The sequence below is a fragment of the Eublepharis macularius genome, chromosome 7 (genome assembly GCF_028583425.1).
Source record: "Eublepharis macularius isolate TG4126 chromosome 7, MPM_Emac_v1.0, whole genome shotgun sequence".
Classification (NCBI taxonomy): domain Eukaryota; kingdom Metazoa; phylum Chordata; class Lepidosauria; order Squamata; family Eublepharidae; genus Eublepharis; species Eublepharis macularius.
The window spans coordinates 45,221,992-45,235,466 of record NC_072796.1 but is presented as its reverse complement, the minus strand read 5'-3'; the positions used below and the strand labels follow the sequence as shown (position 1 = coordinate 45,235,466).

The window sequence follows — 13,475 nt, the reverse complement described above, 5'->3', positions numbered from 1 at the left end:
AGCTATTTGGAAGTCTCTTTAGGAACTGATCCTAAGCATAAGTATTGTTTGGCTTCATATATACCCATATATAGTCCACAGGGTCACCTTTCAGAGCCGATAGAAATAAGGCGGGAAGTCAGACAGGGCTGTATACTGGCCCCCCTACTTTTTAACTTGTACATTAATGATATGGTATCATATCTAAATAACCCAGAGTTCCATCTCCCAAAACTGGGGAACAGACATATTCCCGTACTCCTCTACGCAGATGATGCAGTAATTCTCTCCAGGACCCCTATTGGCCTAAGGAGAGCTATGCACTCACTCATGCATTACTGCCAGGACAACACCTTAGAGTTTAACTTTGTTAAAACAAAAATAATGGTCTTTGCTCAAAGACCTAGAATCCATACATGGTTCCTGAATTCAGTCTGCATAGAACAAGTTCAGTGCTTCAAATATCTGGGCATGGTCTTTCAAGCAACAGGGTCAAGCAATGCTCACATTGCCCATGTTGCCTCGTGTGCTCAAACGTCTGCTGGAGCAATCCAGAAATTTTTTTGGATGAAAGGAGGCAGATGCCTGACAGCTGCGCTCAGATTATTCATTGTGAAATCTCTAGCCCAACTTACATATGGTGCGCTGCTCAGTATTAAATCTAACTGTTCCCCGTTGGAAATAATACAATCAAAATTCCTGAGAGGAATATTTCAGGTCCCTACCAGCATCACAAACGCCGCAATCCGACTCGACGCAGGTCTGACAACTGTGGAGGTCAGATTATGGATTGTGGCAATATTACACTGGTTAAAACTAATTTTCTTTCCCAAAGGCCTTATCAGTTTATTGTTAACTGACTCTAGTACTCCATCTTGGTCCAGAATGTTAGATAGGAAATTAGCCTCTTATGGTCTATCACAACAACTATTGCTTAGTATGGGCTACAGCCACGCAAAAAATCTCATTAAGCAGTGAATACTCGAGGTTGAGAGGCAACATGACATAAACAGAATCAAAAAGTTTCATTTTGATTCAGATACCATTAATAGATTAACACCTATGCCTTATCTTTACAACTTGGCCAGTCAGGAACTCAGGAGAGCCTTCACATTAATGCGATGGGATGCTTTGCCCTCCGCTGTACTTGAAGGCAGATACAAAAGAATTCCGATAGAAAAAGGCCTGTGCCCCTGTGCTGATGGGAAAATAGAATCCTTAGAACATGTTATTTTTTAGTGTAAAATGTACAATCAGATCAGAAAAGTCTATATAATGCCTTTACTTGTACCGTACCCAGGAAGACAAAGAGCTCTTCTTCTCTCGAAAATGCTGTCAGATAAAAAATCAGAGGTAACATACAAGGTTGCTAAATTCGGATGGTTGGCAATGAAGAGCAGGAGACATTATATTATTAACTAAAGGAAGTTCTCCTAATTTTGTATTTATGCTGGATTAGGTTTTATGTGGTATTGGGATATAAAATAATTTTAATGTGTCATTTTACTATACTGTTTTAATATCCTGCTGTTTTACTTACCCATAAGTTTTACTATGTATTGTATCTTGCTTGCTGGTCTGTGGCCGTAATAATAAATTTGATTTGATTATTATTACCCATATATGTGTGTGTGTGTGTGTGTGTGTATGTATATGTATATATGTATATGTATATATACATACATACATACATACATACATACATATATATATATATATATATTTTTTTTTTTTTCAGAAAGGCTTTCTGGTCCACATTTTTGGAATGCTAACTGTGCAATCCTAAGAAAAGTTACTCCAGTCTAAACCTGTTGAAATCAATGGACATAGACTGGTGTAAATCTGTTTAGGATTGCACTGTAAGTATTGTTACTTAATAGTCTCTGTCAGGCTCCTCTTCAGTGTTGTTGGAGCCTGGGGCGGGGTGGGGGGGCCCCAGGTTGGCTCTCATGCAGGGCTGGTCACAGGGTTAGCCTCGGAAATAGGGGGAGGAGGAGGGCTGGCTGCACTCTGGTTCTCTCCCCTCGTTGGGGTGGCATAGCTGGCTATGCCCTTCTCTCTGCCTTGTCTCACACACACTTGTTCTCTGATGCCTCCGCTCTCACTTGTATCTACTCCCAACTACTCCTCATCGGCCACCCTGCAGTTTGCCCTTACATAGCCCAGCTGGGGGAGACTCCTGCCCTTCCCCTCAGGCTTCACCCTGTCTATGGCTGTCCTGCCCCCTCCGCAGTGATAGCCAGGACTGTCTGCCTGTTGACCTCTCCTGGGGCTTAGTCTGGCCTTTGGCATCTCCTATCACCTCCTTGGCCACCCTGTAGGGCAGGGCTGTACAGCTTCCACCATTAGGTGTGACTCGGCTTCCACCCCGGCGGGGCATGTGCTGCCAGGCCCACCATCTCTCCTGGAGCTTCTGCACCACCCTCTGGAGCTGCTATGGCTCCTGCTGCTCAGAAGGTGTCCTCTGGCTCTCCCTTTGGCTGTGCCTGCATGCCTGTGGCTTGGGCTGCGCTCTCCGGCCACTGCACTGGGCCAGCATGCCCAGCCAATCCTGCAGCTCCCCTGGCGGCCTCCAAGCCTGCCCTAGCTGCATAGCCACGGGAGCTTCCCCAGCTGCTGGGCCTTTCCCACCAGAAGCTGGCATCGAATTGTACTCTGCGGTCAGAAATGACCTTATTAGGAAATGAGTGCAGCTGAACAACGTGCTGCATAAACAAAGCTGCAAGCTTCTTTGCTGTGGGGATGGTGGTGCAGGGTATGAAATAGGCCTGTTTGGAGAACAAATCCACCACCACTCAGATTACAGAATTCCCCTTAGAGGGGGGTAGGTCAGTGATAAAGTCCATCAAGATTACCGACCAGGGTCTGGCAGGGGTTTCTGTTGGCTGTAGTAATCCTGGGGGCTTTCCTTTTCTGGATTTCCTGATGATGCAGATTTGGCAAGAAGATGCATACTGAGAAATACTTTTCTCATATTGGGTCACCAGAATTGCCTTTGCGCCAGGTGTAATGTCTTTAAGTATCCGAAATGCCCAGCCAATGGGGAATCGTGACATTGTTTTAGTACTTCTCCTCTAAGACTGGTTGGGATGTATAACTTACTGTTTTTATACCAGTTGCCATCTTCCCCTTTTTTCAGATCGGCTTTTGGTATATTTTCCCCCTCCTTTTCTATTTCTGCCTTAACTCCCCCCCCCCCAATTCAGTGAGGTCAGGAGTTGGCAGGGTTTTGCTTTGCACTTGGCTGCAGGTAGTTACTGCCCCCCCCCCCAGTTGAGTGGGTGAAAACATGGTGTCGATCACCTCCTCGTTTTTGCTTTCATGTTGGGGCATTCGCGAGAGAGTGTCTGCCAGGAAATTTGTTTTTCCAGGGAGGTGTTTCAACATAAAGTTGAACTTGGAGAAGAACTCCGCCCACTGCAGTTGCTTAGCACCTAGTCTGCGGGGGTTGCGCAAAGCTTCTACGTAAGTTTTTGTGATCAGTCCAGACTTCAAACGGCACTTTTTCTACTTCTAGTCAGTGCCTCCATGTAGACAGTGCTAATTTAATAGCTTTCGCCTTTTTATCCCAGACCGCCCAATGGCATTCAGTTTCAGAGAACTTTTTAGACACGAAAGCACACGGGTGGAGCTTTCCTGTGTCATCTGCTTGTAACAAGACTCCTCCCATGGCTATGTCACTAGTGTCCACTTGCACAATGAACTTACAGTTCTCATCTGGGTGCTTCAGAGCTGGTTCAGAAGTGAATGCTTTTTTCAGCTGGTCGAATGCCTCCTGGCATTCTTGGGACCAATTTAATTTTGCACTTGGTTTTACCTCTTGTGGTCCTTTCCCTTTGGTTTTGAGTAAGTCAGTTAAGGGTAGGGACATCTGGGTGAAATTTTTTATAAAGGGGCGGTAGAAGTTTGCAAATCCCAGGAGGGATTGCAACTGTCTCCTGGTTTTGCGGGGTTTCCACCCCAGTACTGCTTGGATTTTCTGTGGGTCCATCTTCAACCCTTGCCCTGAGACTCTGTAGCCTAAGAAGTCCAGTTCCTCTCTATGGAATTCACATTTGGACAGCTTTACAGGCAAGTGATTGTCTTTAGGGCTTTTAATACTTTTCTGACCAGTTCAACATGTGATTTCTTATCCAGAGAATAAATCAACACATCATCTAGGTAAACAACCACACCTTTATACAGGTGTTCATGCAGCACTTCATTAATTAAATTCATAAAAACACCAGGATCCCCTTGGAGACTGAACGGCATGACCTGGTACTCAGATTGGCGGCCCAAAGGGTTGTTGAAAGCAGTTTTCCATTCATCCCCTTCCCGAATTCTTACCCGGAAGTAAGCGTCTTTTAAGTCTAATTTGGAGAAGATTTTCCCTTGGGCAACTACGCTTAGTAAATCCTTGATGAGAGGGAGGGGGTAGGTGTTTGACATGAAAACAGCATTTATTCCTCTGTAATCAGTGCAGAGTCTCAGCCCCCCCCCCATCCTTTTTCTTGTGGAACAAGACTGGAGTGGCACGGGGGGAGCTTTGTTGGCGGATGAATCCTCGTGCCAGGTTCTTGTCAATGAACTCACTGAGCTCTTTCTGCTCTTCTCTGTTCATTGAGTACAATTTCCTTTTGGGGAGTTTTCCCCCCAGGATGAGTTTGATGGTGCAATCCGTTGCACGGTGTGTGGCGGGGGGAGAGCTCGTTGGCTTCTTCCTCCTTGAACACTTGTTTCAGATCCTGATATTCTGGGGGGATTTGTTCCATCTGCTCCTGAGTGAGCAACACTGGTTCTAAAGGAGGAGAGCGTTTCGGCCCCATTCTGGAGCCCATCTGTGTGCTCGACATTCCCCTTTCTCGAACACTAGCAATCCCGTTTTCCAGTTGATTTGGGGTTCGTGATCCCACAGCCATCTCATCCCTAGTACCAAATGGTAGGTAGTAGCTGGGCTTACTATAAAAGTCCTGGATTCCCAGTGATTTCCCATGCCCATGGGAGTGAGTTATGTTTGATACTTAGTGGGTTCCCCTTTCATTTGGGACCTGTCCATTTGTTCAAACACAATGGATTTCTCTAGTTCAGTTACATCCAGCCCCAGTCCTGTCACTAGAGCAGGGGCTATTAGGTCTCAGCCACCGCCCGAGTCTATTAACACTTGAACGCACATTTGCGTCCCCTTCTTTGGATTTACTAAAGTCACTGGCATAAAAAGTAGGGCCCCTTTGTGTCTCACCTTCGGTGTTAGTTGAGCTGGGACCTGCTGTCGGGACCTTTTTATGACAGGCCGTAAGCATTTTCCCACTGTGGGGTGGGTTGCTTTTTCCCCTCTTCAAGGGGTACTTCAGCAGTCTCTTCTACCACCTCTAGGCTGGATTCAAGTCTACTCCGAGTTTGGGGAGCCTTTTCCAGCGTTGGTTTTGTGGACGATGTTGCCTCAGCTGGGGGTGTGGGTTCCTCCAGGGGATCTCTTCTGTTGATGCATTCTGCAGCATAATGTCCAAGACTCCCGCATTGAATACACTGAGTCCCTTTCCAGCGCAACTTCCTCTACCCTGGAGGGGTTTGGGAGCCAAGTCCTGGTCGGTCTTTTTTCCCCATGGTCATTTCTACCAAAATGTCAGTTCCTGGCAGGTAGATCCCTCAGCCCCTCCCCAGTGAACACACATCGCTTCCAGTAGAAAAGCTTTTATTAAGATCTTTACAATTCAGGTCTGAACTCCATCACGGAGCTTGGTAGAACTGACAAGGCAAAGCAGATAAGCATTGCTATACTTGATTTTCCCGCTCTCAAACGGTCAGGATTTTGGCGCGCAGCTCTACACGGGTCCCGTGAGAACCCTTTATAGTTATGGCTAAACAGCGAGTACACAATAATAGGTTCCCAGCATCTGAACAAAGTAGCAGGCATCTGGAATCTCCAAGGTCATCTCTAGCTTGGAGATGCATAGTTCTGTGAGATAATATGAGAGGTCCCTCCTGGCTAGAGGGCCTGGAGAAATAACAGATATAATATGGAAATAACATGGCTAAGGAGAGAATACATCATGTTAGCATTAAACATTCAATATACTGTGACATCAATGACACAACAACCAAACAATCATGGCATGGCTGTACACAGACATGACACACAGTTTGAACACTGAAATGTGCTACATAAAGTTATTGCAAATAAACATGAGACTTCATATATCAGTATTATTTTCCTTTGGCAAATCAATGAATTATATATTTTTTTTGTAGGAACTGGCTACTCCAGAAGCTTTTGCAAGGAATCCCTCTAGGGTGTGGGAATTCTACCATTACCGTAGGGAGCTTATGATGAGTAAACATCCCAACCCAGCACACATTTCCATAGCAGAATGTGAGACCAGGCTAAGCAAGCAAGGCAGAAGCGTTGTGGTCATCACACAGAACATTGATGAACTCCACAGGAAAGCTGGAACAAAGCACCTCTTAGAAATTCATGGTAGGAATCTATAGAAACATATTTCGAATTTTTAATTTACCTATCCTTGTATATTTGGAACTGCCAAGAATCTGCATGAACAATATATACCGTTAATGACCTGGAAACTTTCTATGACTGAACACATCTCTTTTTTGTCTCGCATCTACTTGAAGGCACAGAAAAGTTACTTGTGTAATTGTATATTAAGGACAGGGAGCCAAATGTCAGGTTAGGTTAGAGATGAGTATGTGAATTTGGCAATGTTTTGTTTTCAGTGAAATGCAGGAAAAAGGAGGAGCCATCTTGGCAGCAGCTGTGAGAGATATTTAAAAATCCACCCCCATGATTTTCCTGATTCCCCTCAACACGGGGGGATATTTAAAATACTCCTTCCCCAACACAGGGCAGATATTTAAAAATCCCTCCACAGCTGCCATTTGTTTCATGGGGAGATGATGATGGACCAAAAATTCCAGCCAAACATCTAGTGGACTGTGGGAAATAGAGATAATTTGTTGTTGTTGTTATCATCTTCATTTATAGCCTGTTTTTCTCAGTTGAGATTTAAGGCAGATTACAAAAAATATAATCAAACAGCACAATCTCTAAACAAAGCAATGCAATGGGCTAGGATTGAAGAAATAACTAAAAACTATCTAAGGCAATAAAATTGTCTGTGTAGGCAAAAAACTACAGAAGGAAATAAAATTCTAAGGTTTGACTTACCATGCTGAAGAAAAGGTTACAAAGGTAGAAGACATTAAATTGCAGTAAAACCCCTTCCCAAAGTAATTTTTGCTCATTTACTAAAGGGAGTTTTCCTAATTTTTGTTTTTATGCTGTATTAGGTTTTTAAATAATTTTAATGTGACATTTTAGGTTTACTTACCTTCTGATTTACTTACCCATATGTTTTACCTGTTTATTGTATTACACTTGCTGGTCTATGACCATAATACATTTGTTGTTGAATTGCAGTAAAAGGGGGCGATATGTGCAATTAAATTGCAAAATAGTACAGTACTATCCATTATAAAGGCAACCTATTATAGTTCTGATCCTTTATAAGAATGCGTTTTTGGAAATATGGCCAGGTATCTGGATGATACCTAAACAGTTTGTTTTGTGGATCAGATAACAACTGATATAAATATCTATCCTTGTGTCAGTGTAAACTGGCCTTTAATTTCTTCTATTCAGTTAGGGCTTCTATCTTTCTACTGATTAAACATCTTGGTGTTTTCCCATGGCTAGCTAATACTTTATTTCACATATAGGCTTTTCCATTCCAAAATTGCTGCCTTTTGTAATTCTCCATTCTTACAAGATGATAGAAGCAATTTTATTGTTTGTATTTTAGTAATTTAGCACTTACCCACCATAAAGACAAAGTTTGAATACCTGGATTCCTGCTTTCTTTTACAGGTAGCTTATTCAAAACCCGATGCACCAGTTGTGGAAACGTGACAGAAAATTACAAGAGTCCAATTTGTCCTGCTTTGGCTGGAAAAGGGTAATTCCTCTGTGTTGTGTTATCCACCCTGTGGAATCTTTCTTTTTATTCTGTTAGAAGCTCATTAATTAACAGACTTAGAGCAGCAGAAAGTTCTTGTTCATCATTTTTTGGACTCAAGGGATAGAAGGACTGAAACAACTTTTGCTACCACAAAAGTAATCTTAGGATCATCCTGTGCCTGTTTTATCCTAAATAAGATTGGGTGATTGTAAAGATAATTTAAGTGGAACTCACATAATCTCAATGAAATTTCACTGTTTTTCTTTTTTTTTTTAAATCCCCTGTCCAATTTCTATAGCCATTTTTCTAATATATATAAAAATGTTTGGGGAAAATGATCTCTAGAACAACTTACTGTTGCTTATCTGTAGGGATGTGCAATCTAGAATTCGTAAACTGGCAAAATAGGCAGATTTATGTCAATCTGGCTTAAATCCAGATATGCCAGATCACATAGAAGAATCTCAGATCAGATCAAGGCAGCTGAACTCTGCTGAGTCAGATTATTTGGCTGTAGGCAGCCATTGTAGGCAGCAGCAGTGAGTGAGTGAGAGGCAGTGGGGCGAGTGAGAGGGGCAGCTCTGCAAATGGAGGCAAGCTTTGCACTGTGACAGAAGAGCTAGGTGAGGTTTGTGGGGCAGGACAGCAGGCAGAGTGGGTTCCCATCCCATCCTGCCCCTCCACCCCCACTCGAGCTCCAAAAGAACTCCTGAAGCCACCACCTTTTAAACTCTATGGCTCCTGCAAGTCTCACTCTCCCTGCCCCTGCCTTCAGTTTGGGTCTTAGATTCTATGGTTTGACATTGGGATTCTCTGGTTTGACAATGGGATTCTCTGATTGTTGGTTCTGTTGACATTTGTTGGTTAAGCTTGCATGGGATTGGGACTTGAACTGGACTGCCTTTTGGCCAGGGGTTGCCTTTGCTCAAGGTTTCTGTTTGCCTGAAAACTCTTGGAAACATTCCCCCACACACAGTGGAGAGTGGCTGAGGGCAGCTTGTTCAGGGCCCCATAGAATTGGATCCCAGGTCCTGAAACCTGGGTGGCCTTTAGTGGACAGGAAAAAATAGGTTCCATGCAAATTTGGTGGAGTTTCCTTGAAAACTGACCCCACAAAGCCCCTCTGGATAGTTTTCCCCATAGGAAATAATTGCCAGATAAATTTGGGAGTAGAGAATCTGACCTGGATTTCATGGATACCAAAATTTTACTTTATCTCAGAATAGCTTGCAGGAAGAAGGCTGTGTTTTGCCAGAGATCTAACTACAATAGATACTTTTATCATTAAAGCTAATTCCTTGTTGAGGTGAAGGAGAATATTGGAAAAGATACTGACATGATTTGTTACACTTAACATTTTTCCTTATTTTTTTATCATTCCAGTGCTCCAGGTCCTGAAGCCAAGGATGCTGGGATCCCTGTGGAAGACCTCCCTCGGTAAGAGCACTGTAATGTGAAAATCTCTGAAATTTTCAGTGTGTTATAAGGTGACTGGCGCAAAAGAAGCTTAAAACTGATTGGGAAGAGAAGAGTGATTCCTCTAGAGATGTAAAATGTCCTGAAATCTTGAAGCCATGGGGAGAAATTTTTTCAGGATTTTTTTTAAAAAAAAAAAAACACCATGGAAATTTAGGAGGGGGGAATTAAAATATATGTAATGCTTCTTTTCCTATCAAACCTAACCACATTTTGCTTCTCTAACATCCTAAACTGCACCGTCTAACTTAGCATATAAAATTGTATATAATGGCGTGCTTTGAATTTGTAATTATAAATGCCATAGTTTTCTGCAAGCAAATGTGCAAATACAGTACACCCAATACTAAAGAAAGAGAGAGCAGAGACTTCCAGAATGAAGCAGCGAGGGCACGGTAGCTGAGTTACGAGCTCTCTGTCATGATCTTCCTGGCTCCTTGGGACTCGAGAATTCGGGCCCCCAAGACCCCCCCCCCACGGAGAGAGGAGGCAGGCTAGAGCAAGGTGGAGGAGCTCAAGGGGACTGGCAACCCCCTGTGAAACCCCCACACCGGCTCGGAAGGCAAGGACCAAGGGAGAAGCCAAAAGGGCTACGAAGCTGCAGAATCCGAAAGTCTGACAAGCAAAAATAAAGCAGATTCCTGGCAAGACAAAATAAAGACATCTGAAAGAACGAACAAAAGTGAACCTACTAGACTTCCCATCAAGTAAGAAGATTGTTAAAAATAGATAAATAAATAAATAAAATTTTAAAAGTACGAAGGTTGTTTATGACTTTACGAGGGCTAACCAGCTTGATAAAAGGGGATTTATTAACCTCCGGCAAGGCGGCTACATTTACAAATGCTGGGAGGTGGGAGCCGGGCACGGAAGAGTGATTGCAAAAAAGACTCTCCCAGCAGGGAGCTGGAAAGCAATAAATTTCTGGAAAGCTGAGCTTTCTACCACTTTGACGAGTCTTGACAGAACACCAACGAGTAACTTTAAAATAGCTTTTCTGGAAGAAATATTTCCTAAGTTGCAAGAAATTCCCAAACTGATGGGAGAGTTATTAAGTAAAGCAAATGAGATACTTGGATTGGAAATGGACAAAGGCATCGTGAAAGTTATTAAATCAGAAGAAAATCTCAAAGGGAGAGACTTATCTGAAAGAAAATTAGAACGGAATGATGAAAAGCTCAGTCTACAAAATGGAGGAATATACCAGTCCTTCTTTGTGAAAATACAAGGGACAAAGAAGAAAGGGGAGGAGCAACGAAGCAGAGCTGTGGGGAAGGAACCCAGCGTACTGTTTCTGAATGAAGAAAAAAGTATGCAACGTATATTAAAAAAGAAAATAAAACAGAGAGACCACAGCATGTTTACTGACCCCTTCCAGAATTGGCTAGAAGATAAGAAAAGTCACCTTTGGCTGAGCACTGGAAAGGAGGACTTGTTCTATCACGTTAGAGGAGTTAAGAAGAAGAAAACGAGAATGAAACTCAGATTATGATCCAATAGTACACGCTTAATACAATGTCCTATGTGCATTTTTCTTTCTAACTTGTTATACTGTTTATGTGCTCTGAAGGGATTAGAGAGTGGGGGATTGATGGGTCTTTAGAGCCTTCTGTCTTCACTATTATTTTTTGAAAGAGAGAAAGGAGAAACATAATGAAATTCAGATTATGACCCAGGGCTTGTTGCCTCTCTATGCTTAATGATGTTTAACATAGACTTTTTGGAAGTTTAGATGTTTTATAACATGTTAGATATTGTATATTCACTGTTAAAGGACTAGAGATAATGTGACAACTGGGTCTTTGGAGTCTTCTTCGATTATTCCTATTTCTTAGTTACTCTCCCTAGAGCATAAATTAGTGTTTAAGCCAAAGTCTTTTATATACTTATTTGGTTCTTCCAGCCTCGTTACAATGAAAATCCAAATATATAATTTTAGATGGCTTGGATCAAACAGATGAAAGATTGAAGGAAGACTGGTACAAAAATGTCTTTTTATATTGATATATAGTAATGGTCATTTATCTTTCCGCTCATATCCTCCGTCCTTTTCTTATATTTGGTTCCTGGAATGATTAAGGGATTAACACCCTTGGCTAAAATTCAAGGGATTGGAAATGTGACTTAAGATGAAGTATACATAACATATATAAAAGAAAAAAAATGTAAGAAATGAGATAAGAAATAGAGTAAGTGGATAAAAAAAGCAAAGAAATTAAATAATGATTGCAGAGATTAAAAGGGAAGGTTGAAGGTATAAGGGGCGATAGCCGGGTTATGCAGTGGCTTTCTTAATTTATGGATTGATGGTTATACTGGGGGGGGGGGATTTCTCTCTCTTTTTTTTGAAGCATTGACTACACAATGAAGGTCTTGTACACAAATCTGTTACTGAAATGTTTTTTCTTTTTGTAATCCCCTTCCCCATTATAAAAACCTAATAAAAATAATTTACAAAAAAAAGAGAGTGCAGTAGTTCCCTATGTTAGCATACTTCATTCATTCCAAAGGGGGGGGCATATTTCTGAGGAGGATTTTCTAGTGCTCCCCCAAATTTCCCTATTTTTCCAAGTAAAAAAATAATTAAGTCCTCCTCAGGCTTTTCCATTTTGTACATTTTGAGTAAATAAAACTTTGTCTTTAAAAGCATGTCAGTCATTCCAAAAGGAAAAAAAAATACATTTCACAGTTTTTCCCCCAGTGATCCACCAAATTCCCTGTTTTTTTACTTAGAAAAATGTAATGCTGCACATTTTATGTTAGTAAACCTTGTTTTTAAAGCATTTGACTGACTCCAAGAGGGGAAAAAATCCATACAAATTTCTTCCAGTGCTGCCCAAGATTTCCCTATCTTCCACTGGAAAAACTGGAAAAAGCCCTGAGGGAGGGGGGGAACTCCACCTTCATACATCTATTCCCAGCTAGTACTTACATATTTATCAGAATATGTTCCAAGTCTGTGGTAGTTTTTGATATTGGCTTGTATCTTACAATTTTGGTCAGTGAAGTTCAAAGCCTTCCTCCAGCATCAGAACTTCTTCCATCAGAAGAACAGCAAGATTGGAGTCCAATAGCACCTTAAAGACCAACACGATTTCCAGGATATGAGCTTTCAAGAGTCAAAGTTTCGTTTGTCAGATACAATAATCTGATGAAGGGAGCTTTGATTCTCAAAAGCTTATACCCTGAAAATCCTGTTGGTCTTTAAGGTGCTACTGGACCCCAGTCTTGCTGTTCTAGCATAGATCAACACAGCTACCCACCCAAAACTACTTTGATCAGAGGAAGACTCCTTAGACTGGAGAAAGGGTTCAAACTCAGCTGGGCAAGTTGGTATGATTGAAGCAATTGTTTCCTCCATAGTTAAATATAAACTGAAATTTGGATGTGAGCAGGAGAAAATTACTCATATGCTTAAAATGTTAAATGTTGTTAGTCTTTAAAGTACTGCTGGATTTTTGTTTTATCCTGAAACCAGTGACACCTACAGAACATTTAGATGCATCCATCTTTTGTTTGTACAATGACTGCTTTCAGGATTGGGGTAAATGCTTTCAAAGTGTTTAGAATTCTTTGTAAGATGTTATATAAATAAGCTATGTTGTTTTTCTTTCATAATATAAATAATGCAACAATATACATCATCTATATTTGTAATAAACCTAATGCAATTTATATACTTTATTATAAATTTACTGAAAATTTAAAGTACTCTTCTTTCCAGCTTTGCTGCTGTTTGAAGAATAATTTCCCCCCATAATTTTTGTGTAGGTGTGAAGACTGCAGTGGCCTCTTGCGCCCTCATGTTGTATGGTTTGGAGAAACTCTGGATTCTGATATCCTTACAGCTGTTGAAAAAGAACTTGAAATTTGTGATCTTTGTTTGGTGGTAAGTGACATTTTGGTTTCTGCTTTTATACTTATACAGTGCAGTCCTAAGCACAGCCATGTCAGAGAGACTAGAGTAACTGCATAGGATTGCACTGTTTGTTAGCAAACAAACTGCATATATTTATAGGAAACATGTTTGAGGATAATTGTAAAATGAAGCATTATCCTAACACT

At 41.5% G+C, this 13,475-nt stretch overlaps 1 protein-coding gene across 4 annotated transcripts in view; it reads left to right on the top strand.

The window, feature by feature from the left end:
* Positions 1–13,475, top strand: part of SIRT5 (sirtuin 5) — a 43,036-nt gene that overhangs the window by 26,664 nt on the left and 2,897 nt on the right. For all 4 annotated transcript variants that reach the window (XM_054985609.1, XM_054985612.1, XM_054985611.1 and 1 more), the window contains 4 exons: positions 6,211–6,436; positions 7,844–7,931; positions 9,318–9,371; positions 13,182–13,299. In XM_054985609.1, the coding sequence (XP_054841584.1) occupies positions 6,211–6,436; positions 7,844–7,931; positions 9,318–9,371; positions 13,182–13,299 (486 nt within the window). The remainder of the gene's footprint in view (positions 1–6,210; positions 6,437–7,843; positions 7,932–9,317; positions 9,372–13,181; positions 13,300–13,475) is intronic.